Source organism: Nothoprocta perdicaria, unplaced genomic scaffold (genome assembly GCF_003342845.1).
Source record: "Nothoprocta perdicaria isolate Ctin4 unplaced genomic scaffold, notPer1 scaffold_353, whole genome shotgun sequence".
Taxonomy (NCBI): Eukaryota; Metazoa; Chordata; class Aves; order Tinamiformes; family Tinamidae; genus Nothoprocta; species Nothoprocta perdicaria.
The window spans coordinates 177,907-204,266 of record NW_020455592.1 but is presented as its reverse complement, the minus strand read 5'-3'; the positions used below and the strand labels follow the sequence as shown (position 1 = coordinate 204,266).

Below are 26,360 nucleotides of genomic sequence, written 5' to 3'. Positions count from 1 at the left end.
GCCCCTCGCGCCGCGCCCCGCCCCTCGCGCCGCGCCCCGCCGGAAGCCGAGGGCGGGGCGGGGCCCGCGGGACGGGGAAGCACACGGGCCGCAGCGGGGACGGGACGTGCGCACGGACGGTAACAGAGAGGCAGCAAGCGGTGGTGTGTGAGGAAGTTGTTATTGAGGAAACGCAGCGCCAGGAGCCGCCCCGCAGCTCCACCCGCGCCGCCGCCCTCATTTCCTCTGAAGAAAACGCATTTTGCTTCCTGAAGAGAAAACGCATTGTAGGTTAGCATGGGAGCCTAGGGACGGCAGTGCACTGGGGGACAGCTTTATAAATATCGATGTTATTGATAGATGCAGTATACACATTATAGTATTAATTGTAACTTCTATAAAATTATAAAAATATAAGTTTTTAAAAAATATATTTTAGAAAGTGCTCAATAGAGGTAAGATAGGTCAAAGAGCATGGGGGCAGAGTGTGCACTCTTTTGCATTGTAATTATTTGTTCAATAGCCCTATTTATAAGAAACAATGAAAAACAAAGCTGCCTCTTTTACCAAGACTCCGGAAGATTTTGCTCATTCCTCTTGGCTCAATCTCTGGAACACTTTCCAAATACTCCAAGGCACGGATCTCAAAAAGACCTGAAGAAGAAAAATAGCACTCAGCCATTCCCTTAGCATGGGGCACCCCAAGTCATTAACAGAGTTATGAAAAGGAAAATCATGCCTAGAACAGCTGCAGGACTGAGCCTAGAGGAGACAGATACACAAAAATTCTTTGCTTAACAAGATGCATTCAGAGGAGTCATTAGCAGGCATTGCGTGGAAGCTATTGCCATTGCCTGGAAGCTATTGCCATTCCTTTATGCCATGTCTGATCCATCTGCCAGGGTGCCAAAGTAACCTGTCAGGACAGAAGGCTTCTGAAGAGCCAAAATGATGAGATATTTGGAAAAGCAAACACTCACTTTACAAAATTAGAAGTTAATATTAAAACTCACCTTTGACCGTGCTCTTTCTCAGCTCTCGATCTTGTATGAACCCTGCAAACATCTGTGTTTCCATGAATAAGTGCAGGAAATGCCGCACATTACGTGACATATGAGATTTTCGGAACAACTCCCACTGAAACATGCGCTCCCCTTTTTCTGTGACATTCATGTGTAGAGAGTAGTGTCCAACAATCTCCACAAAGAACTGCACAAAAGCTTCAGAGACCAGGGAGTTAAGAGACATATCGCCTGTGAAACGTATAACAGAACAGTCATTTCTCTCTACATTCATCATTTTGGACAGTCCTCTTCTGAGGAAGTCATATCATCTATCATACATACATAGTCTCTGTATCAACTTTTCTGTACAAGTACCTTGTGTGCTACTCTGCTCCTGAGACAGGATTTCATTTCGTTCCTCCAAGATTTGTACAAGTGCAGCCTGGAGCTTATGAGGCAGGATCTCATCCTCATCTGATACCTAAAGAAAGATAAAACAAAAACATGCCTTCCTGGCCATTTTTGTCATCAACAGAAACTTCTCGCTGTGAACTGATGAGAAAAAACTGATGAGAAAAGCTTGTGACACACCTGAAACATTCAGAGGGAAACTGATTTGATATGGAGTATGTTGAAGATACTGCATTTGTCTTGTAGTCACAACAATGAAAAACTTTTTCTCAGCACCTCCCAGAGCAGTAGTAGTCACATGCACAGATTTCCAACACATAATAATGTATGCTACATGCTTGATACACCAGTAACAAAACACACTAGAAGAAAAGTGTGCTCAAAAAAAGATGCTAAGTCACAACATTATGGTGAAAAATGATCCTTAAATACCTTTCTCCAGTTGCAGGCTGCAACACAAAATAAAACCATAAGGCAAGGGAAAGGAGATGCAAATATCCTCCTGAATTACTAATACTTTTAGAGAATTGCAGTAGCTTGTCTTCAACATTAACATGGCTCCCCTCAGTCTACATACAAATACCAGTTTAGTATAGAGTATAGAGTCACGTATAGTGTCCTGGCTGACACTGCTGCTTCACTTACCTCTTGCAAAAACCGGTCAGCACAAAGATCAACGATCAGTACCTGGGGAAAGATGTGCAAACACATTAACTCTTGCACTTTTGATATGCTGAAAGTATCCATCCATCCTCCAAACACACAGAGAGAGGAAAAAACAAAAACTAAAACACATTACTTTTTTAATATTCCCAGTGGCATGGGATTTCACACATGGACTCCACAGGTTTTACATAACTGCATCCTGTCTCTAAGAAGAGTCACTTGGATAATAATGAAATGGCCTGATATGCATCTGGCAGCTCATCAATGGTCTCAGAATAATTTAAGACTTCACATTTAAAAAAGCATCCACAATTTCTTTCACAGAAGTTAGCCGCATATGACTGTAACTGTTTCTCCCATTTTTCTTTTTCCCAACTCTCACCTCTTCTATGGGCAGGTCCTGAAGCTGTGGTAATGAGCAGGAGAGAATGCCAATTAAGAATGGGGTCGGAGAGCAGGCAATATCAATCATGGAAGCAGGAAGGACTGGTATGTATGTGTGTTGCCAAGAAAAGGGATAAAGCATTGCCACTGCAGCATGGCCACATTTGGACAGAGTGCTAAAAAGGTAAGAGAAGCACAGAATGGACAGTATTCAACACTGAGCTACATATCTTAGAAATGCTCATGAAAATCAAAATTTTACATGCATTTTTATACAACAGCAGAAACCCCATGCATCTACTTTTTAAGTCAGTTATGTAGAACTAAGGGCATCAACCCACACGAAAGGGTTAAATAGGTGAGGTAACAGGAGACAAGGAGCCCTTGTCTCCTCTTTGGTAAACAGGATACTCCAAATTCTCAGCATGCATATGCTATACGGAGAATATGCAAAAAGCTCTTAAATAGCTGTAACTATTTACAGAAAGTTAGACAAGCTTGCATACAAAACAAGCTCAAACACAGAAGAAAACCCAACATTCCTCAGAAAGAGTAGTCACTTGGACTCTTTTCACCTTAAATTGTCAGCAACCAAGATCACCCTCCTTTCCAGCAGGAGAGAGGCAAAGACACGAATCATGTGAGAGACACTTAAACACTTAAACAGGCACTCGAAGTCCACATGTTCAAGGCGAGAATCCAGTGGACGGCAGAGTTCCATAACCTGAGAGAAAAGCAGAGATGCAGGGCTCTGGATGAAAAGGATGCGTCTGGAAAGCAAACTGATGGATCCTCATATGTAGGAACCAAGCAGCTTGGTCAGTTCAGATCATCACAAAGGACTCAAACAGCTCTTCTCTAAAAAAAAAAGAATCAGAGAATCACTTCTATTGCAGTATGCTTCTGCAGGAGGCCGGTTTTCTGGCAGCCTCTGTTGAAAGTTTAGGAAGTAATTTTGGCATTAATTACTTACAACTAGCACCACTGTAGAGTGCAGTTTGCAGAGTGTCACTAATCCCCAAGAGACCACAAGCAAAGAAAAGCCAGCCCTGCTTTCAGTTACCTCATTTCCTGCTCCTGGCAGGAAACTCTTCACAGTAATAGTACGTCCAGGAGCAGGGAAAGGTGCCTCCATGACACTGTGCATAAATGGGTACACTAGGGCTGGTGACATATCTCGTCTCTTCTCCACTTCATCTAAAATCTGCAAGAAGATGAATCAGACAGTGGTTCTGTGCCTGCTCGCAAGCTACACAAGATATGATTTGATGTTACATTGTCCCATTTGGTAGCTACATATGAAGGGTGCAATATGGACCCACAGCCTTCTACCCCCTTGCTTGGGATCCCTCAAAGATCTGAAAAAAATCAATGGCAGAATAGATACCTACAACTAAAAATAGATACCTATGACTATACCTTGTAGTTTCTCAAGTCTTGTCCCCTGCTACTACAAGAAAATGTAAATGTATGTTATATTTGTTAATCAAATTTTCACAACTAGTTGAGGAATAGTTCTTATGTCTTATCCTTTAACAAGACCCCATTCTCCTTCCCAGAAAGCCTTTTTGAAATACAGCTCTATAAATTCAGTGCTGCAACAGTTAGAAAGCAGCACTCATCATGAGTTTGTCTTCTACAGTCTTCCGCAATAGCTTATGTAACAGTGTAACAGGCTTTCCCATTATTTACCTCTTTATCTACTCTCCCATGGCAGTAGAAGAAATAGCTTGCTTTCTCCTCTTAAAGAGTTTTAGGGTTTGCTTGCTTATTTGTTTGTTTTAATTCCTCAAGTCATGGGAGAAGTAGATTAAGAGTCTCCACACCAGTGATACCGGTGCCAAACCAAATTGCTGGAGGAATAATCTTCCATATACCAGCTGACAAGTCTTCTCAGAACCAGTATCACGTAATTTGCCCAGCCAAAGAAAAGACAGCAAGGAAGCATGCTGCTGGAATGTATGTCATAATTGTTGAGCAATTTTAGACTGGACAACAGCATCCAGTTACTTGCTGGAGCTTGCTGGTTGGATACCCATGTCTGATAGGAAGTAACAGGCTCTCCCCACCTCACCTTAGAGAAAAGGTTGAAGCAGCCTAGATGGCTGACAATGCAGTATACTTCCGGAAGGCGTTTTCCTTTCCCTTCTGGCTGAAAGGCAACAGAACACTTACACTGAGAACCAGGATGCAATGAAGAACCTAACACCTACAGGTAGCTGGCTTACAGAATTCCTTCTGCTGTAGTTCCCTCTACACCTCTGACTTTAGAGATTCGTGAGAAATTCCAGGAGCTGCCTTTCGTGCCCAGAATCTACTTCGCTTTATTGCTGGGTATCACCATACTCCTGCCCTTATGCATTTAAGGTTGGTAATAGCAGTACTACACAGCCTACACGGGAAATCATTCCCCACTCCCATCCTCACTTGACTGTGAATGTTTCTCTTAATCAATGGATTCTTTACTCTCCCTCTAACAGAGATGCTTACCAGGAGCTTCTTGCAGTACCCAAACCAGCGGCTGCCATCCTCACCCGTCAACACAAAAGAAAATGTTTCACTGAGGGCCAAAGAACAGTCAGGGTCAAATTCACCATGCAGTTTAGATGAAGACAAGAGACTGATGGACAAAGCAAGATTCATGCACCACACAGACTAGAAGCCATTCTCTTTCTGGTCACAGTAGAGATGCCTGCTATGAGTAGCTGGGTTCTTCACCCTCCATTCTGTGGAAGTACAACTATCCTGTTGGTTCTGCCCTGAACCAACAGGGCAGTTGGTGTCCTGCCAGTTCTTCAGGGCACCAACCCTCATCTACCTGTAGCTCTCCTCCTTCCCAACTGCTTCAGCATTTTTCCAAGCAGTAACATAATTCCCAGGGGCTGTCTTGAACAGAAGTTACAGACTTCCTATTCTAAATGAAAAAGCTGTTGCTTGGGCAGAAGCAGCACTTCTGCCTCCACCTTATCCCATCTTCCCCTATCATAGCAGCCTTGGGCTTAGTCTCTTCCATTTTTCCCTGCACTAGCTACAGTTCCTTTTGTCCAGGGAACTGGCACATACCTAAGCCCCCAGCATGGCCCCCACAGCGCACGAGTACTCAAAAATAACTCTACCTTTTAAGGTCTGAGGTAGGAAACCAGTCTTTGGGATCTGGAAAGCAGAATTTGGGAATGACCTTTAGCCTCTCTTCAGTATCCTTTGACTGTCTCATGGGATGTTCAGGCTGGAGGGGTAACATAAGCATTTTAAAATCACTGAAGCATGGTGCCTGGCTGCAGCCATTATTGTTTAAATTATTAAGACAAATTATTGTTTATAGTGGCCAAGGTCCATAACCCATCTGTTGCCCAATTATTTCTGAACAGCAGCTTCATCCCTCCTACTGCCAAGACAGGAAAGGATTCAGTCAGTACTTGGGTAACAAGATCAATTCACACTTGCCTAGGACAGCTTGTCAGCTAAATGATTACTAGCAGGCACGCTGTAAGGAGAAAGGAAAGACTGCAGTACTTTTAACAGCAGGGTCACTCCTGGAAATGCACTGTCTCCTCAAAACACTTCTGACATTTTAAATTCATGTCCCTTAAGCAATGCACCTTTTATTTCTCAGTTACAAGCAAAGAATCAGGCACAGAAGCTTTTATCTGCTCTATCTTTTGATAGAAAAGTGTTTCTCGTGTGAAAAGTTGAGATTAGATATTCTTTCTGCTACAAATCCAATTTCCTTCCTCTGCAAGGACAGTGTTTCTGAAGGCACCAAGTTGTTGGGACTTCCTAAACCTTACAATATGGTTTCCCTATGGTATAAATACCTGTCAAGAAAAGCATCTAACAACTTGTCCAAGACTATGCATTAGATCTGTAACAGAGCAAAATGCTTCAAATTCCAAATCCAGTAGGCCAGTTCTATTAATACAGAGCTCAGGAAGGGAAAAGAAAATGAGCAGTTACTGAATGTGTCGTATGGGGAGGCTTCCATGCAACTCCTACCTTGCTGGGAAACTGCTGTATGATCTGTGGTGTGTATGTCATCTCTGATGCCTTCTTGTGCAGTGACACCACCACAAATAGCTCAAATAGCTGCTGCTCCTGGAGTTCTATCAAATCCCTCTCCAATGTTTGGTAGTGTGCGTTCTTCTTCCAACTTGACTGCACCTGCAGCAGGCACCTGTGTTGACCTGAAGGCAAGGACAAACCTAAAGCCAGATAGCATCTACTATTGCCATACAGCCACAACTCTCAGAAGAGGAACTGTCATTACTTTTGGAAGGAGCAAAAGAGATGGGTGCATTTGCCTAACCTCACAGCACTGTCCCACCTCATGGGAATGAGGCTTCCCAGTCAGCTCCTCAAGCACAGAGCTCTTACAGGCACAAGGGTGCTGCACTGCAGCAGTTCTGCAGCTCCTTTTGCCCGACAGCATTTTGCGGCTCTCCCAACATTCCTTCCATGGACCTCCAGCAATGCAGTGGTAACAACGAGGAAAGGCTAAGAGAAGGCAGCCAGCCTCATCAGCTCAGTAATGCTGCCAGGCTTCAGGCAGCTACTCCATAGTGCAGCATGGGCATTCAAGAGAGGCAGCTTCCTGGTCAGGAACCCTCTGAGTTCAGATGTCTTGACTCACTCACAAGCACAAGCAACACTCTGACTTAAGAAATCCTTGTGGCTCAGGCACCGTGACACATTCTGGAAACTACCATTAAAACCAGACAGTGGCTCAATTCCCTCTATTTTTGAATATTCATCCTTTATTAACACTAACATCCTTTTCTTAACACTTAAAAAATTAACTTAATCACCTCCAAGCTAAGGCATTTTGCATGCATCTTTATAATTATAATTATTATTATAAGAGAATATTATAATAATAAGAGAATATTATAATAATAAGAGAATATTATAATAATAATAAGAGAAGTAGCAGGGGCAGAGGGAATGACATCAAGTGTTAGCAGCAAAGGTAATCCTCGGAGAATTCATTGCAAGATATACTTTGGTAAGCATGACTCTACTAATTCAAAAATGCTTTAAAACATGCTTTAAAACATGCTTTAGCCACTAGCAGGTGAGTAGCATAAAACCTGAAGGGCTCAAAGTAAGTGGCAGAAATAAGTGGCCAGTTTGTCAAGCAACAGCTCCCAGCCCTGGTCTGTCAGGTTTTCCCTTCTTCTGTCACAGCAGAAGCCACAACTATTTAACGTGCTTATTCCAACTGTAGCCAAATAAATAGTGCTGTAAGGACAGGACCAGCCCCTGTGATTCACTCACCTTTTGGCCAATTTTCTGTATTGCTTTCATTCCCACTGGTTTCACCTGAAACGCACATAACGTTCACTTACTAGCCACGCAGAAGAAAGATGGGCAACACCCAAGTTGGGAAAGACAAAGAATGTCAGACTCATCAAGCCAACATCACACAGGGCGGCTGATCTATTCCACTCTTAAGTATCAGCAAAGAACAACTATTACTGGCAAACATGCTACAACATAAATTTCAAAAAGTGGAGTTGATTTGAAGTCACTGTTTGTAGTGATTCATCTTCCCAGTCAGCCAAACCCTGGCCAAGAACAGAAACCAAGTCGTTATTTGATGCTGTTAGGAAAGCCAACAGCATTGCTTAATGTAATATAATAACTATAGTAGAAAACCAGAACACAAAGATATCAGTTTAGAAGCACAGAAGAGATTAGTAGAGCATGCAGAGTGGTTTGCATGGAAATGGTTTTGGTGGGCTTGCTTTGTTTTGTTTTGGAAAAAAAAAAAAAAGGCACTTTTAACAACTACTCTTTTTCTCCAGATTCAGACAACAGTGGGATCTTCCACTTTTAAAAGCATTACGCAGGTATTCCCAATCCTAACAGTGCTGAAAGACTATTCCAGTCATGCAAGACATAAGGTTCAGCACTGCTAAGTCAGATCAGCATGAGGTGGTAGTACCTGGCATATCAGCAATACTCCAAGATACAGGGATATTGTGCTGTTCAACAAGTGGGTAACAGAGAGAATGGTGCAAGAGTCCTCTATACCTTTCATTGGAGGAACTTCTTTCCCACTGGGACTGAGCAACTTCACTCTCTTCTTTCCACACTTAGAATCAAAGATCTCCTGTATTTTCAGTACAAGCTGAAATGCAAACCAGAAGCACAGGTTAAAAGAGGGCCCAAAATGGGCACAAGAACCAACAGAAAAGCACAAACAAAGAGAAAATCCCTACAGCTATCATCCAGTACCACAGCACTTTGCAAAAAGGCAGATGAAGTCCTAGCTCAAAGGCTTCTGGCTGGAGTGCTTTTAGCACAGCTCACTGGATAATGAATAAGCACAGAACTTCTGCTACAAGAGAAACATTACTTTTAGCATAATTCAGAGCTGACACCAAACTACACATACATTCTGGAAGTTTATATATTTCACTTACCAAACAGATAGAAGTAATGGCAAAGTGCCTAGCATCAGATCTCAGTTTTCTGTTATGGAAGCCAAGTACAAGAGGACGTGTAAGAATATAAAATTTCCTCTGCAATGGATTCTGAACTGCACATACCCACAGGCATCTCAGTTCTTTCCAAGCCCAGAGAAATCAGAGTTCTTTCAGCATAGCCTGAAGCTTGTTTTTTCAAACTTGTTGCTGCAGATGGATGTCAGATAGCTACGGTAAGTTCTCCAAAGCACAATGCTAGGCACAGAACAAGGCTGCACTGAGCACAGTCCTTGATTCAAGCTAGTTTGCTAAAATGAACAGATCACACTCTCAGATTGTATGGGTGAGAAATGCCAGTAGGACACAGAAATGTTCCAACACTGCAGGAACGCCACAGAAAAAGCATGCAAAACAACATAGCCCAAAGCAGGCTAAGTTACAGACTTAGGAGAAGTGTCTGCATTTAGATACCTGAGGTGAATGCTGCTAACCCTCCTCCCACGTCCTGAAAGCCAAAGTCACCATTTTCCACTACTCCTGTTCCAGACCTCTCCAGACTCCCACTCTGAGCTGCCAAATATACAGACTGTGGCAGCTTCTTGATTCTACACGTCGAAGAATGCTATCACCTCACTTAGTGGAAGGATTTACTTTAAATGCAGTGAGCAGGTCAAGTTCATTCTTGTCTCAAGAATTCATTAATGATCCCACTGAATGTAGCAGGGTGGGGCCTAGTCATTTGTCACCACAAATAATGCACACAAAGATAGATATCCAACAAGAGAACCTGTTTTTCAGTTCAAGCATTTATCTCAAAGCTCAGCAAACCAGGCATAAGCTCTTCTCGTCACTTCTATTTCTCACAATATTCTGTCCAGACAGAACAGGCCACCACGAAGTTCTTTATTGCAAAACCAGCCATCCTCCTCCTCTGCTATCTACTTTTACCTACAGATTTTCAATTTCTGTTCTGATTTTTTGCACACTTGAGTCACCAGTAAAAGTATCATGTGTGTTCAAGGTAGTAAGATGCTTCTTGTGCGATAATTTTTTTTCTTTTAGGACTCCAAACTTTTTCTGAGTCTCTCTAACAATCTTGGCTCAGTTTATAAGCAGAGAGAATAATGTGTGCTTTCTGCTTGTAAATTGTTACCAGATTTTTGGAATAATTTGTTTTTTGGGGAATGTTTTGTTTTCCCCTCCCCAAAAGCAAGATATTCTGTCACAATATTTTTATAAAGTTGCCGCACCCTTCCTGATTCCTCACCTCTGCCATTTGTTTAAAATTACATATAAAAGATCTTTGTTGTTCTAAAATACTTAACATCTGAACTGTATTTTGCAGCTGTCCCATCCATGGGGCAGCCTGCTACTGGGAGGGGAAATGGTTTGACCAGGGTCATCTGTCTATATATGCAGCAGTGATGAGCAGCAATCACCTGCCAGACACTCAGCTCCAAGACCACTTACAAAGCTCTTGCAGGGTATCAGATAAAATAGCAAGAGTTTGAAATGCTATCAAGAAATAAGTTTTCATGCTTAAATCTCACCCAGGGCAAATTCTTTCTCCTGCTAGCAGCTTCTGCTACTCCAAACAGCTTCCACTCGTTCAGCGTGACAGGCAGTGTTATGTCCTTCAACATCTTCCTTTGTGAACGTGTCTGGGAAGGCTTTAGCTCCAGAGTCTTACGACTGAGAAAGGGAGGCTTGGAGAGCTGCTAAAAGCACAATCAGAATAGCTGGTCAAGCATAGAATTAAGTTTTGATCCCAGTTCACAAGTCAGAGGTGTGAGATTATAAGAGTTTCCTGTTACCTCCTGTTCTACCAAGCCAACCCTCCGACATTCAGACATCTTAGCAACACTTTCTTTTTCCCATCTGTTTGATTCTTAACAGCTTAATCAACTGCCACTGTCCTGGCTGTTCATTACCATTTACATTAATAGTAAATAATTCATATTAAGGAAAGACATGACATTGAGGCAAAAGAAAACACAGAATAACCCCTCTTGTGAGGATGACTTGCTGTGAAAACATGACAATTTAACCCTTCACCCTACCTTGGGAGCCCTAATGGTACTCTGGGAAGGTGGCAACCTCCAGACAGATGGGATCTTCCACAGAGGTAAAGGCAGCACTCTGATATTTTCATAGGGATTTTCTTTCACAGGACCTGGAAAAAAGCATTGGAGAGGGGACTTATGAAAGGAGATAAATCCTTGCATTCTTGCAAGGCATATGAGTATGGAGTGTCTGCATGGTTTGCTGGCAAGCTTGGACAGGTCTGGAGAGAAACCTGTAGTATGATGGATTAAGTTTCCACCAAAGATGCTTCTAAATCACTCTTATCATCTAGGAAAGCTGTACAGGGATTCACCACACCACTTCCAGCACTGCACGGAAAAAGTTCCATTGCAAAGCAGCAGATTTTGTCAGTGTTTCCACACAGCTTTATGCAGCACACCAGCAGAGCATGGAAAAAACAGTTTAATGCATGCCTGTTCTAGTGAGCTAAACCAATGTGTTCACACATACATAGCTGTTAATATTAACAAGTAACCCTAGATAGGAAGACCTTAGAGATGGACGGTCCTCAATGCATTGTCACTCTCACACCTATTTCCCCCAGAAGTTTGCTACCAAATAAAGTGAGTGCGTCCCCGAGAAGCACAGGTACATACAGATAATGTCCTCACAGATGTTGTCTTCTGACTGTGTATAGAAAAGCCTGGATCCTGTGGTGCCTTCTATCTCTTCCTGAAGTTTGTGGGAGCTGGTGGCTACCTTTCGCTTGCAGAATCCCTGGATGTCCTCGAACTCAAAAGATTTCCTGGAGGAAAACCAGCACAATGTCTTCTAAAGGCACCTGTATGTACCAGCGAGTTACTGTCTCTGGTCTGCACAGACTATGGCCCTCCTTGGGGCCACGGATGCACCACTCTGGACTCATTGATTTTCGGTCAGATTTTGCTCCCTTAACCTCGGGGGTCTTTCAATGAAAAAGAAATGGAGTTGGAGACTCAACGACCAAGCACATTTGCACAGGTAAGGCAATCCTCATCCTGTCACAGAGGCAGGAACCCACAATAGGTTTTGGCCTTCAATCCAAAACAATGCCATACAGGTCATAAAACACTTAGATGGAATTTAGCCCATCGTTATTTGTGCTTTTTTGCTGCACCCTTTGCCATCACTGAAGGTGGTGTAAGGATTCAGGAGTCCTAGCTCCACCTATAACATTCACACTCCTCTCCAGCACAGCTGCCCTAAACAGCTCATTTGCTTGTAGGACTAGCATCGAACTAGCTCAGACAGTTATTACTCTGTGACAGTGACCTACAGGCAAGAGGGAGAACAGCTAAACCTACTGCAGCAGTGGCCACCCACTACTGATAGCCCCAAACTATAAGCAACAAGCAAACAACCACAACACAGTCCCCAGAGGTCATTCTGAAATTCACAAGGAGGTGGCAGCCCTCTTCCCGGGGCCAGCAAGTTTCCTACTTAACTCCTTTTAATGTGTGGGACTAAGGCTTGTTTGAAAGACTTTTAACCTTCTTTGAAAGACTTTCAGCAGAAAAAGAAGAGCATTCACGGTGATGTAAAGGGGTCAGTTGCATCCAGAAATATCATCTTCCATCAACAGAGGTATCATCAGTACCAGCACCTCCACAAGGATATCATGGCAAGCAGGTTGTGTGGACTTATCTAGAAACTGATTTAAGGAAACATGTTTCATACCAGAGATCTAAATCAACATACCTCTGGGTTCTTCCTCTGATCCTTCTGCACACTCTTCTCTTCTCAGGACTGTGAGAGGATGGCACCAAGTCTCCTCCACAGATATTTTGCAGGGCAGTTTCCTTTCTACCACTGGCATGGCTGTGGCTGCTAAGGTGCTTTTCTGAAAGATAGCAGAAGGTTCTTCGGGGCTTGGGTGGTGGGACAGCTGCTGGCTCCACCTCTTGTCCCTCAGCCTCCAAGTGAAAGTTTTCCAAGCTCCTCTCTGCCCTGCAGCAAGAGGCCACCCTCGTGGCTTTAAGTGCTTTTTCCATGGAGTCACAGCTCTCTTGCATCCTCTGAAGATCCGAGGGCAGTGCCAGGACTCTGTCAGGTGGAAGGGGATCTACTCTCCTCCACAACTCTTGTGAGGTGCAGAAGTCATCTGGGGGCAGTGTCTCCTCTGACTGCAAGAGGCCTGCTTGACAGTTTCCATTCTCCTTCGCCTGCGAAACCAGGCTGCATGCACAGTGCCGAAGGTCACCACAGTCATCAGTTTGCAAGTGTCTCCTTGTATTTTCCCTGAAGTCCAAGCCCAGGCTTTTTGGATCTTCAGATCCAGTGTTTTTGCCCATCTCTGTATACTTGGGCTTCACTTTAGGTAGAGCATCACAGCCTGGATCATACTTTACCCCAAAGTCCTTCAGCTGTTGCTTCTCCCTGCTGGAGCGCCCTCCCAACCTCCCCTCCCACTGGGAGATCTTCTGCTTGATGTTGCGGCAGTGGCTCCGTGAGAGGGTCTGCACGGCAGAGCGGGAGAAACTGCTGTCCACGGTTCCTGCTGGGAACATGGCAAGTGCCAGTGCGCTTACAAACAGCCCATCTCCAGCTTTGCCCTGCACACATCAGGTTGGCATGAGATCCCAAAGCATCCAATGTTGTCCAAGAGCACTTGGATATCAGCCCAGCCCTGAAAGGACTGCCTCCTAGCACAGCCTGTGGACAGAGAAAACAACCATCAGCTCCACTCCTGAACAAATGCATCACCGAGAGGTCCTGGCTGCACTCAGGCAACTGCTGAAGAGCACTGCTCCCCACATCACACATTTAAGACCAAGTTCCAGAGTTTGCTCCCTACAAAGCCTCCTTCTATAGTACATATCTGGAAACAGAGCTGGCTAAAATACTATAAATAAAAAAATAATTTAAAAAATCAAAGAAAGAAAACACCACATTGGGAAGAAAGCACAAACACAGATTCCCAGGGCGCAAGATTAGGAAAGTCACTTAATGAGACAGGGACACTGCAACCCGGTATCCCAACAGCCCTTCTCCCACTAGTACTCCTCCCTCCAGAAACACTCTCCCTGCTATGGAACACAAGTAAAAACCTGTTTGATGTTATACCTGCCAAAACTTGACCCAAATTTGCCAACAGGAACACCTGAGTGCAGTGGAGCCCAGCCTGTGGTTGTAAGCCAGAAGAAGTATTAAAAGACATACAAGAGAGGCCAGCCAATGGAGGAAACTCTGTTAAGATCATTTGCTCAAGAGGAAAGCAGCCCTGTATCCAGGTCAGCAGGGCAGTAAGAGCTCTAAAGAAATGCTAAGACTTCTCCCACTCCAGGCAGAATGGGACCAAACCGAAGCCGTGTTGTTTGGAACTCCTCCAATGCATCAAGTAGGGGACAGAGCAAATAGTCATCCCAGTAGTCCTGCAGCAAGAAAGGCTTCCCCGCCAGCACAGCACCGCCAGCAGCACCTCTGGAGAAGCGAGGACAAGCTATCCCGCACACGTGACACTGCATCTGCGACACAGAGCCCTGCTCCACAGCAGCCAGGAACAGGATGCAGGTGAGGGACAAGCAAGCAGAACAGCACTGATGACATCCCCTGCGGGAGGCAGGAAGAGACCAAGGGTGAGAATGCGACATCACACACAGAACTGCAGCCCCACACAAAGGCCTCATGGGGCTGCAGTGCTCCTGCCCCACAGCGAGACCCCACTCCACACCACACAAGCACAGGGCCCCCTCCCCTCTGTTATTTATTAATAGCCTTGTTTCCAAACACGCCGGGCCAGGGCAGAGCCATCCTCCCTTAGCCCTTCTGTGCGGCCCTCATTAGCAGATAGGAAAGCAGCTCTCCGCGCTCCCAAAACTGTTGCAGCGGGTGTGCAGCAACAACAGCTGTTCCAGAGGGCCTGAAGCACAAGCTCACAAAGGGCAGCCTCTGCACAGGGAGGCAGCCTCCGTGAGCCGGCCCAAGACCAGGCATCTTCACTCCCTCACAGATCTTTTGAGGCACAAGACCTGCAGAAGTGACACATGGGCAGGCCCCAAAAGGACCTCGCAGCACGGGGTCAGCTAAGGCAGCCCAGGCTGGTCAGCAGCCTGGCATTGAGCCTGTGATAGGGCCACAGGCCAGCGCGGTGCTGCGAGGGAGCCAGGCTCCTGCCACAGCCGCAGTCCTGGCTCCGCCGATGCAGCCAGCGTGGTTCCTGCCCCACAGCCGCCTGCCTGCCAGCGTGGAGCTCTGCGTGCCGCCGGGCCCCTGCAGCACTCGCTGCTTTTCTGGGAGGCCTCCTGCATCCAGGGCTGCGCTGAAGGCCAGGCAGGCGCTCCAGGAGCTGGACCCTGACATCCTGGGCTGCGAGCAGGCCCCGAGAGCCACGCACTTCTCCCCTCCGCCCCCTCCCACGCGCAGGTCACAGTCGTCACCCCCCTCTGCTGCTGCAGTGGACGGGCTGCAGCCTCCTCGAGAGGCGCCGCTCCGGGGACTGCGATTCCTGCTGCCCGTCCCGTCCTGATCCCGCCCCCGTCGAGGCCGGCAGGGGGGCCGCCACCTCAGGCAGCAGCCGCTCTCAGCGCGGGCGGCGGGACGGACGAGAAGAAGAGAGCGGCCCCTCGCAGGCCACATCCGCGCAACCCGGGCACGGCAGCGCGGCCGCCCACGGCGCCGCGGGCTGCGGGGGAGCGCCTGCCGCGAAGGCCGGTGCGCAGCGGGACCCGAGGCCGCGACTCATCGAGGGGTCGGAGCAGCCGAGCGCTTCCTCCGCCTCGGCCCCTGCGGCCGGTCGGTCACAGCGGCCGGTCACAGCGGCAGGTTCCCCCGCCGCACAGCGCCGCTCCCGCCCCCGCAGCACCAAGCCCAGGCTAACGGGGCAGCGCTGGCCAGACGGACCCGCACCCGCCTACCTCACCCGCTGCCACCGCCCGACTCCAGCCCCAACAGCGGCGCCGCTCGTGGCGTCCTGCCCGACCGGAGACACCGCCCATTGGGCGACGCAGCCCTCACTCAGGCCACGGTCCCGCCCTTTCCCGCCGTGCTCGACCCCGCCCCTCCTCGAATCGCGGCCCCGCCCCCAGCAGAAAGTCCCTCCCAGACGCTAGGCCCCTCCCCCCAGCGCAGGGCCCCGCCCCAGTACTCCACCCCGCCCCCGGCACAGGGCCACGCCCCGACGCTCGGCCCCGCCCTCATCGCAGGGCCCCGCTCCAACACAGGGCCACGCCCCAACGCTCGGTCCCACCCCCCAGCACAGCGCCCCGTCCAGGTGCTCGGCGCCACCCCCTTAGCACAGGGCCACGCCCCAGCACAGGGCCACGCCCCAGCACAGGGCCACGCCCCGGCGCGGCAGCAGCAGCGGGCTGCTCAGGGTCAGGCTCAGGCTCAGGCTCAGGCTCAGGGTCCTGGTTTTACTGCGCGGTGGCTGCGGCCCAGGCAGCCCTGTCCGGCGCCGGCTCCCCATTCCCCGCCCCCCCCGGCCCTAGTCGCTCTTCAGGCCCTCGGCGATGAGGTTGAGCTCGTAGCACCAGGTCTCATAGCGATAGGCCATGCGGATCTGGGCCACGTTGGTCTTGCGAATGTCGTTGCCATGTGGTCCTTCCTCTTGGTAGTTCTCGCCCAGGAACCGTGCTTTTTCCTGGTGGAGATGGGAGCATGGCATGCCTTGTGCCGCAGAGCCTGCCCAGCGGCCCTGCCGCCCGAGCTGCCTCCCTACCTGGTGGGAGAGGCCGCACTGCAGGACACTGTTGCGGGCGATCTCGCACATGTCGCAGGTGGTCAGCTTGAAGACCTGGGCCGCAATGGCGTACTCCTCCATGAGTGGCTCCTGGAAGGACGCAGCATGCCGCCCCGCTGCCCGAGAGTTCCTGGCGCGCTGCACCCGCTGCAAATGCTGCCCGCCTACAAAGCCCCAGTGCTCCTGGCCCCCGGCCATGCCCTGAGCCATACCTTGGTGTAGTGGAACTGCATGGGGTCGTCGGTAGAAAGGGACACCATGAGACCTTTCTGGTGGAAGTCCAGCAAGGGGTTCTTTGCATACTCCAGAAAGAGGCTGTTATTGCTGAGCGGGGACATAGCAATGGGAATTTGGGCAAGGAAGTACAGATACTGCAACACCGGGCTCTGAAAGGAGAGCAGAGCTGTCAGGCTAGGCATAAAGCTGCTGTGCCCCCCACCATTCCTGGGGCCGAGACCAGCCCAGATCCCATCACTGGTGCATAGAGCTGCTATCTGGCAAGACTGGCAGGCTACTGGTCCCTCAGGGCCTATGTGGAGCAAAAGAGGCCGAGCAAGTTCAGATCTGTCTGATTCGGGACCTCAGCTGACTCCAGTGATCACAACCTAGCCAAAGGCTGTCAGGCTGAAGCAGTGGAAAATCCCGACACACTTCCTGGCTACAGCCCCAGACATGCCTAGGGAAACCCAGGGAGTTGCGTAACATCTGCCCGTCAAGTGTCAGTCTAAAGCAAGGCCCAAATAACTGTCAGCTCCAGTGGAGGCTGGATGTGGACAGTTCATCACCGCCACTCCTGGGCTGCTCCCTTGCAAGCTACTTCACTCACCTTCTTGAGGTTGAGGCCATGTGAGATATTATCTGCTGTCATGAAGGCTGCGAGCAGATGTGTGACAGCCCCAGCTTCCCCACAGTGTGGTCGGAAGAGGAAGGTGTTCATACCACGTTGCCTAGGCACATGGAAGAGCCGCTCAGAGCAGGCAGGCAACAGCGGTGCATGGCATGCAGTTCAAGACCTCCTGCCTCAAGCCCCAAGGTGTTCACTCCAGTCCAAGCCACCTTCGTGGCAGAGCAAGTAGGGCCTCAGTTCTTCCACACCAATCAAATAGCCAAGGCAACTTGTGAGGCAGCCCCCACTCCTACCAGCTGTAAGAGAGGTCTCTGAGAAAATCTTGGGCCTCACCTGCGTAGATTGTTAAGCACCAGAATGTTGGCATACATATAGTACACATAGTAGGTGTAGGATGGGTTCTTCTCACTGGTCCACTGCTCTGGCTTTGGACTTTTGGTGGAGAACATGTGTCCGCTGTGCTTGGATTCATCATCCACACTGTCAAAGCCAGTAATCTGCTTGGCACAACAACAGAAAAAAAATATAAAAGCTGTCTCCCAAAGTTCCCCACCTCAACATCCTCAGGTAGGGCGGCTCACCCTCACCAACACAGCTTCCATAGTTTGGCCATTGCCTGTGCCCCTGCCTCAGCCACAAGCACAGCAAGGGCCAAGCAGGTAGTCTTTACTCTATGGGAAACTCCAAGCAGGGCAAAAAATAGAGAGCAATAAATTCTGCACCAACTACCTCTCCAGGAGGCAAACGGATAGCATTTCTCACAAACCCACGGCAGCTGAGCTCGCAGAACCTGCCTCCTCTGGGCAGCTTCCTCCTCCCAGCACGTGGCAGCAGGGCCACAAGGCCACCTCTGGCATTTCCCGTGTCACAGCAACACTGTGGTCATGTGCAACAGGAACATCACTGCTCACCACACCCTGACTGCCTCATCAGGCGACACTCACGTGGCGTAGAAAGACACTCAGCTCTTTGTGGGTTTGAGGATTGACAGTTGCCTCAAACACAGGAACGAAGATGTTTTCCAGCATTTTCCCGAAGTGTGGGAGGAACTTTTTAGACCTGAAGACATCACTGTGGACAGAGACAGCAATTAGACCTAGTAGAGGAACAACATGGCCCACTTTCCCCATAACCACCGCAGAAAAAAGAATCAGCCAAAGCATGCTATAAGAGAGAGCGCTTTCCCAGATCCAGAGCACGTACTAAATTCTGGGTATCTGGATCATCCACTTCATGTTAGGGGAATAAACGCGATGTTTGTTGAACCAACTGGCCAGCTTGGACCACTCCTCAGCTGAGCGCCCATAAATTGAGAGTCGAGGCTCTGCGTGCTGGTACTTGGCATCCTCCAGATCAGAGCCAACTTCCTGCAAGATAAAGGAGCGGAGGGGAGCACAGAGACCCTCCAGCCCCTGGGGCACTACAGCTCCATAGCACAGCTGCTCCCCCTCCTCTGTACTTTCACCTTGATGATGGTAGCAAAGTACTCGCCATTGATAGCATTCTCTGTCTTCAGGTAGAGGTCACGCAGCTCACTGGCACCCACAGGGTTGTACTTGGCATTGAACTTGTCGAAGCGCTGAAACGTCTGCCGCCCCTGGAGGGCAGAGGTTCAGGGACAAACACTGCAAACCCACACTGGGTCCAAGGGTAGCAGCAGGGATGCAACACTCCAGAATGGGAAAGACAAGAATCGCTACAGTCTGACACACAAACTCCAACACAGGCAGTGTGCCCAGGAGGGGAAGCACCATGCTTAGACGGGGTGTGGGTAGGTCTCCTACCACTTACAGCATGGACATCCAGGGAATCCACTGTCAGATCATAGGGGTGCAGACTGAGCTGCTGGAAAAGCTGTTTCAGAGTGAGCTGCTTGCCCTTGGTATCATAAACAACCCTGTCAGCATCCACACGATAGGACTTTTTGATGAAGCGCAGAAGGTGCTTCTGGTTCATGCAAGCTGCAGCATGGATGTGCGTGTCTACCTGAAAACAAAAGGAATAATAATTCAGCTTTGAGATGGAATGATTTGGTGCCAAAGATATACCAGCAGCCCCCTGGGTGAGCCTGTGTGAATGGTGTGGGGATCACGTCTGAGTGTGGGCATAGGCCAAAAGCAGCCCAGATAGGCTCTTCCCATAAGCAGGAATGACGAAGGTGCCACGTTCTGCAGGGGGCAGGCGCAAAGACAGCCTGGCTCCAGAGTGTCAGAGCTGTGAGCCCTGACATTTACCTTCCGGCAGTTATAGAAGTCCCGGTGGGGATTGTTCTTCAGCTCTTTAATTTCCTCCATCTCATTCAGCATCTCATGTACCTGGAACTTGGATGAGAGGAACTTCAGGCGCCGGTGAGTGTAGGTCTTACTAGTAAAGGAAAGTATAGAGCTGTCACTAGGCATCTTACAGAGGCACAGGGACAGTCACATGTGGGAATGCAGCTTTCACACGAGTCACAGGTTCTCACTTTGCTGTGGCCTGGATGCCTGCTTCTGTGGGCTCCACCGTAAAGCTGAATAGGAAGACTTTGACCAGGTGGCAGCCTGCATGCATGGAGGGTCTCCAACCCCCCAAACTTCCTTTGCTCAGGCCAGATGGAATGGTTGACAACTGGGCTTCTCCCTCCCCCCAGAAAGAGAAGAGGGCAACCCTGACTTCCCCAGGTCTTCTCTCTGCCAGGTCATGCAGGCCTGTTCACCTGCGTCCAGCAGAACAGAGTTGGGCACTTACACGGGTCCCTGTGCAATCAAGGCCAAGAGAAAGTTCATGTCATCCACAAAGTGCTCGAGGTTAGGGTAGGGAAGGTCCTTTGGCTCATTTCTGTCAGCTGCTGCCTTGTCATTGTAGATATAAACTACTCCATCCTTCATGTGAACATGGTACCCCAGGTCTTCCTCCAGATCTTCAGTTGCAAAGGGATCCTGTCCCTCCTTCACTGGTGGGGTAAACACTGAACCAAAGGGTGAGTACCTTGAAGCACAGGCTGCTCGCTGTCCCACACAAGCTGGCTGTGCTTCTCCAGCCCAGGCAGAGCGCAGGGACAGCCCCACACTGATAGTGAAGAGGACGCCTGGCTAAGCGGCTCCCCTGCACAGCACCTCCACAATCCGTTTCTGACCCCTGCCTGCCCTATGATGAGACTGGAGAAAGACTCTCCAGGTGCCTGGACATACCTGGACCAGCATCACTCGCCTTCCAGACCTCGCCTTCAATAGCGCGCAGGTACTGAGATGGAGTCCTGGGGAATCTCTGCACAGACTTTTCCATGTATTTCTCCCGGATGCACAGGGCACGGTACAGACCCTTGCAGACAAGTTCGAAGTCTTCAACTGTCACCTGCAAGAGAGTTGTTGCTGAATGCAACCACACAAATGTATCCTAGCCACCTAAGAGAGACCTTGGCAGACCAGGATGCAGAGAGATGTAACTCTGCTTACAGGGAGACAGAAACCTCCCTATCACCTCCCTCCCACTGCTTGGACTGAGCAGGGCAAAGAGGGGATAATGAGCTGAGCCTTGGCCAAGGCAGAGGGAAGTTCCTGAAGTCAGAACAAATGGATCCCAGCTGTCATCTCCCCTTGCATTCCCCACCGTAGGCTGTAGTTGGCAGTGAAATGGAAGCCAGGCCAGAAGAGAACATGAGCAACTATTTCTGGAGTGCAGGCTGAAACTGAAGCAGGACCCACAGCATACATAGACCCAGTACATCAAGAATTTTTGATTTATTGCACAGACAGGTGCTGGGAGCTGCCCAGAAAGGTCAAACTGGGGCGGCATGGGAGAGTACCATGCAGCATTGCAGCTAGCTGAAGTCCCAACAGAAGCAAGGTGCCTGTGTATGGAGGGAATGCCAGTTTCTCCTAATTGCTCCTCTGCCATGCAGCGTCTCACAAGCCCATGAGCACTGCAGGCCATGGCGGAAGATGGGAGAGTGGGAGGAGTGGGCACGGCACGTGCAGGTCTCGGACACAAGGCGGTGTGCAGACAGAAGCAGGCGGTGACAGAATGAGCACAGCCCGCTCTGTCCTCTCCTCCTCTGCCCGATCCAGAGAATCCCTGGAAAGCACGCAGCTCCCCAGAGACTCCTACTAAGACATTCAGCTCACAGCCCTCCACGGATGCAACAGGGCACCACTAGGTGCAGCCTGGGCTGGGAGACGGAGCTTTCCCCACTGTGCCTTGTGGCCCACTTGTGCCGCGCTGTGCAGGTGCTGGTAACGCTGGGCCCTGGGGCAAGCAGGAGCTGGAGGAGGTGCATGCTTCCTCAGCGCTGGTAGGCCCACAGCCGCGCCGGGACCTACCCCGGAGGCGTAGTCGCCTGTGATCTGCACCCGCTGGAAGTCAGGCACAGCCTGGTATAGCGGGGAGGTGGAGATGACCTCGTCAATAGTGGACAGTCTGGTCGCTGTCTTGTGAGCCAGAGGGACAGCCAGGGCAATCGTCTTCAGACGGAGCAGGTGCTTCTTCCTGCGAGGCAGGAAAGCCTCAGGCAAACAGCCCTGCCTCCCCTGCCACGCTAAAACCAACCTATTACCCAAGCTACTCAGTGCCAGGCTACACTCAGCACCTACTCCGCTCTGTGCAGCATTGTACTCGCTGTCTGAACACTTCATACTCCTCACCTTGTTGTCCTGCCTCTGCAGGGCTAGACACAACCCCCTTTGTCCACACGGAGTCAGAACTTACCAAGGGAAACAACAAAGGCTAAAGGAACTGAATCCACCAGCACACTGGGCAGCTCTCTTCAACTATGGTTAACAAATGGTTTCAAGAGCTGTGGGGATCGGAACAGCCCAGAGCAGAGGCCACAGCAGAAAAAGTAGCCACAGACTTTCCAACATGGTCTTTGGAAGTCACATCTTTCCAGAGGAAGAGCTCTGTCTTTCTCACCAACAACCCTGCAGCCATTGTGCTGTTGATGCCCAGGTAGGTAAGGGCTATCTTTGCATGTGGGCTGCGGGAACAGCTGGAGAGGAACCCCTGAAGCACCCAGAAGATGTCCTGGGACTGCTGAAGATTTAATCCTTTTTTGTGTGTGTTGGGCTGTTTCCACAGGCCCTGAATTACATTCACTGTGCTTTCTCTAGATATGGCTGAGGAGGAGCATACACCGCTACTCTCTCTTCCCACTGCCGCCCTGGTTGTTGCTCACCGCTTTTCTGCTGTGGTGAGGCTCTCCTGATGCATCATGTGTGCTCTCATTTCCTGGCGTGAGATAGGGCAGACCTCTTCCACATCAAAAGGCGAGATCTCCTGCCTGATCTCCTCATCTTTTACCTCTGAGGCAAAGACTTTCTCTGCGAAAGACCGCATTGCCTCATCCATCTCTGCAAGGAAAGAGTGCAAGGTCACAATGGCACATAGTTTCCAGTCAAAGAGAAACATGTGCCTAATGCCCAGCTTAGAGCTCAGCTGTCTTTTCCTTGTGATATTTCCATCTCCACTCTGCATGAAAGTCCTGAGCACCCTCCAACCTTTGAAACAAGCTTACAGGGCCCGTGCTGCATGCAGCAGGCTGGGAACATGCTTCAATGTTCCAAGTACACCAAAGAAGTCGAGCACAGCCCATAGACCAAGAGAAGCACAGAGACTCACAAAAGGACAGGCACTTAGAAGAACATCAAAGGTACCAACTAAGATGGCTTCACAAAAGCCTCTGGGAACTCAAGGCTGCCTGGAGTTGCAGAGAGTAGAGAAAATGTGTTGTTAAAAGGCCATACAATGCCAGCAAAATACCACAAACCAAAAACCCAAGGGCTCTTTTGGGAACATCTTCTGGAAGCTTCTCTGTGTACAGCAGCTCATGGGCACTAACTGAGCAGGTAGGTAGCAGCTCAGTATGAAGCACAGAATTGATGCTGACAGACGGACACAGGGGACCATGCCATTGACATGTCAGGCAGGACCCGTCAGCAAATAAGGAACCAAGGGGAAACGATTGACGTGCATGACAGCAGCATGTTAGACCTGGAAGGCATTTGCAGCACTGCACACATGCAATTTACATTCCCACAGGGTCTTGCTGGAAAAAAACAACAGTCTGTCCCTGCAGCCTTGGACTTGCAGTTTCCAGGTCCTAGCAGCAAGTTACAGGGGAAGCATAGGGCTTCCTTCTCCCACAGTTGAAGCAAAGGGGATTGTGCTGAGCTGTAAATACATGTTAAAATTCTTGCAGCTCCATTTCTCAGCAGTGCAATGTCCCAAAATTAGAATTTCAGCAACACAAGTTGCCTGTTGTTGGAAAACTGCTGTATCATCAATAGGCTCCAAGCAATTCTTTTTAAAGAAAACACAACTCTCTGCATTATCCCATGATTGACCACTGTTAGGAACTTGGGATGACCGATGTCTGTGTAAAAATGTTTGCTGCTGACAGATAAGGCCTCAGCAAGCATGATAAATAATAAGATGTTAGGGGCATTATATTGGGAGCTCCAGCCTGAAAAAAGGAGATGCAAAATTGTACCTGTCCCTTCCTGGATCGAATCTACTAGGAATGGGATGTATCCAAAAGAAATTACTTTAGGGTGGACCTGAATTATTTAAAAATAAATAAGTGTGAAGGAAATTGCAAATGTTTTTCTCCCATCCTCAAGGGAAAGATCTTTCTAAACAAGGCTTATCCCTTAAACTTGCTCCAGACTGCTAGGACAGTATTTAAGAAATAACAACTTCATATATCAAAAGATCCAAAGGCTGGCACCACTGCATGAAACAGTGAGGGGCACAGATGGCACTGCTGAGAAATGCTCTGAAAATGCTCAGAAACAGTACAATCTTCTACTGGGATATCACCATAATCATGGAACTGTTGTCTGTTTCCAATGATCACGTTCACTCAGTAATGAAGCAGAGCATGTAATAAGTTCAAGTTCAACAATACTTACTTTTCTCTTCTGCTGTTTGAGAAAAAGCAGAAATAAAATAAAAACAGATGTGATCAGTCCTTCAAACTCTAAGTCCTTTTGCATATCATCTCATCATTTTTTTTTTTAAATAAAGGATTAGGAAAGTAAAAATTTAGCTAAAATCGTACATTACAAAAGGAAAAAAAAAAAAGCAATAGTCACTCTGTACAATGTAAAGATGAAAACTCAGTGCTGCCTGTTCTCTGACATCGCCTCAGCCAATCCAACCTGAGGTCTCTAAGGGTGCTCAGATAATCCAGCTTCTGCCGTACGGGAGGCTGGAGGCTCCCCTGCAGCTGCCCAGGAACAGCATTTTGGGGAAACCACATTCATCACCCCAGTCAACACTGCAGGCAACCACTGGCTAAGCAGTTATCTAATCAGACCCATTTGTTTTGGTAAGTTTCTTCCTATACCGATATCCAGTGGTAGGGACACAGGAAAGCCCATCAGAGAGCCCAGGAACAAAATTAAGATGGCAGAACAGCATTGTCCTGCCTGAGGAAAAAAGCAAGTATTTCAGTGACTCAGGGAACCAGGGCCATTCTGCCGTTTTGTCTATGACTTGCCATAATTCGTGTTTTAAGGATGGCCATTTGAAAGATGCCAAGTTTCTCTTTCATCTGCCTGCCAACTATTGGCACACCTCTAGTTATTTACTAATAGGAATGTATAGCTGACACAGTCCACAGCTCTTCACTGATGGTGATACAGGATGGCACCAACATCTGAGGCTGCTGCTCATCCTCTCTCCTCTGCCCCCCCATTCAGAGCAGAGCCATCAGTCCCCATCTGCTGACGTCCCACTGCCGAGCCTGCAGAGCAAGCTCTCCTGGCATTTGAATGCTCTTGTGCTTCAGAAGTGTCTGGTTTGACCTTTCGTTTTTGTAACAGATGAAAATTACGCTCATGAAAGTCAACAAATCCCACCTAACATTGCAGGGCTAGGCTTCAAGCTATCGCAACCCCTAGACATGCTCATATCAGCCCTATTAAGTGTTGATATTCTTCATAGCAGCCACGTGCCCATCTGTGAAGCCTGGCTGGCTTTTTTTTCCTGATGCCCAGCTTGTGTTCCCCATGTCCTGAGTTGCAGCACACTACAGCTTTGAGGAGTCCAGCCAGGTTATTCAGAGATGCCTGAAATCTCTCTCATCTCTTCTACAATCATTGAGTTATATTATCATACTACAAGAGGAACAACATTGTTTTTCAGTACAAGCAGAATATAAGATTTAAACAATACTGCCATTTCTTGCTGCACCCTCTAAAAACATCTATGAGCAGGAAGAGAAACCCTCAATGACCCAGTTAAGTCCCCTAGATTGCAAAGATCCTGCACCATCCAAGTCTCTGGTCAGGCTCGTTAGACTGCAGCCTCTGTGGTTCCTTGCTTCACTTCTGGTTTTTAGACCTACCTGAAATTTTCACTCGTGACATCTTTGCAGCAAGCTTGCAGAGCCACAGGTAACACCCTACCAAAATAGGGGACAAGCAGCCGACTGGCCACACAGCAGCCTACAAGCAGTTTCATTGCTTCCCCTTCCCTGTAACAAGACTCTACTGCTCTAAAAGGAAAAGGGAGCTCAACCGCAGGACTATTTAAAGTGCAGCCACAAGCACTTGCAGTGAAACAGGTGAGGCCAGGGCTCAAGTTTAACTTTTTTTTTCTCCCCAAGTTAGGCTTTCTTTTCATGGTCAAGGAGTTCCAACTGTTGTCTAGACAGATTTCTATGTCCAGAATCAAGTATTCTTCTAAGATGAGACTGTAGAAGTCAGTCTTTTAATAGACCCTAAAACTTATGTTTTGTGTGCCAAACCAATAATTCAAAGAAAATCTTGAGGCACGGGGCTGATGTTTTTATGAGAACAGCAGCTGTGGACCAAAAGGCTAAGCAGAAACAGTGAGTTCCCACCAACCACTGTCCTAATTGGAGAAAGCTTTAACTGAGAGAGAAGGATCTAACTAAAAAAATGGATTTAACTACAAGAGCTGCA

The 26,360-nt window shown here is 48.4% G+C and overlaps 2 protein-coding genes across 3 annotated transcripts; both read right to left on the bottom strand.

Annotated features, from left to right (window-relative positions):
- Positions 1-216: 216 nt before the first annotated feature.
- DENND2C (DENN domain containing 2C) lies at positions 217-14,401 on the bottom strand. The gene is given in 20 exon segments (XM_026044204.1): positions 217-248; positions 547-633; positions 993-1,232; positions 1,359-1,464; positions 2,040-2,081; positions 2,443-2,620; positions 3,020-3,168; positions 3,508-3,648; positions 4,519-4,596; positions 4,935-5,004; positions 5,561-5,670; positions 6,438-6,625; positions 7,716-7,760; positions 8,475-8,571; positions 10,420-10,587; positions 10,930-11,042; positions 11,551-11,699; positions 12,632-13,484; positions 13,487-13,585; positions 13,997-14,401. Coding segments are annotated over 20 exon segments (3,081 nt in total). The 5' UTR covers positions 14,133-14,401.
- A 1,954-nt stretch (positions 14,402-16,355) lies between these two features.
- Positions 16,356-25,802, bottom strand: AMPD1 (adenosine monophosphate deaminase 1). Of its 2 annotated transcripts, XM_026044186.1 has the most exons (15): positions 25,781-25,802; positions 22,607-22,781; positions 21,756-21,921; positions 20,628-20,790; positions 20,185-20,404; positions 19,692-19,821; positions 19,249-19,443; positions 18,923-19,054; positions 18,661-18,824; positions 18,402-18,528; positions 17,791-17,954; positions 17,437-17,557; positions 16,823-16,996; positions 16,590-16,700; positions 16,356-16,511 (listed from the first exon to the last, which is right to left on the bottom strand). In XM_026044186.1, the coding sequence occupies exons 1-15, from the start codon at positions 25,800-25,802 to the stop codon at positions 16,356-16,358; spliced, it is 2,220 nt and encodes a 739-aa protein (XP_025899971.1). The 2 variants fall into 2 exon arrangements, with proteins under 2 accessions (XP_025899971.1, XP_025899970.1); XM_026044185.1 differs by lacking the exon at positions 25,781-25,802 and having other exon boundaries at positions 21,756-21,938; positions 22,618-22,779.
- Positions 25,803-26,360: the final 558 nt, after the last annotated feature.

What these genes read in the sequence shown, in the direction of transcription:
- AMPD1 (XM_026044186.1), bottom strand. Translation starts at nt 25,802, where the DNA reads ATGTCACGAGTGAAAATTTCAG. An exon ending in ATGGCCTCAACCTCAAGAAG is followed by an intron (nt 16,997 to 17,436) that starts GTGAGTGAAGTA and finishes CTCTCCTTTCAG; the next exon opens with AGCCCGGTGTTGCAGTATCT. An exon ending in TGCAGTTCCACTACACCAAG is followed by an intron (nt 16,701 to 16,822) that starts GTATGGCTCAGG and finishes GCGTCCTTCCAG; the next exon opens with GAGCCACTCATGGAGGAGTA.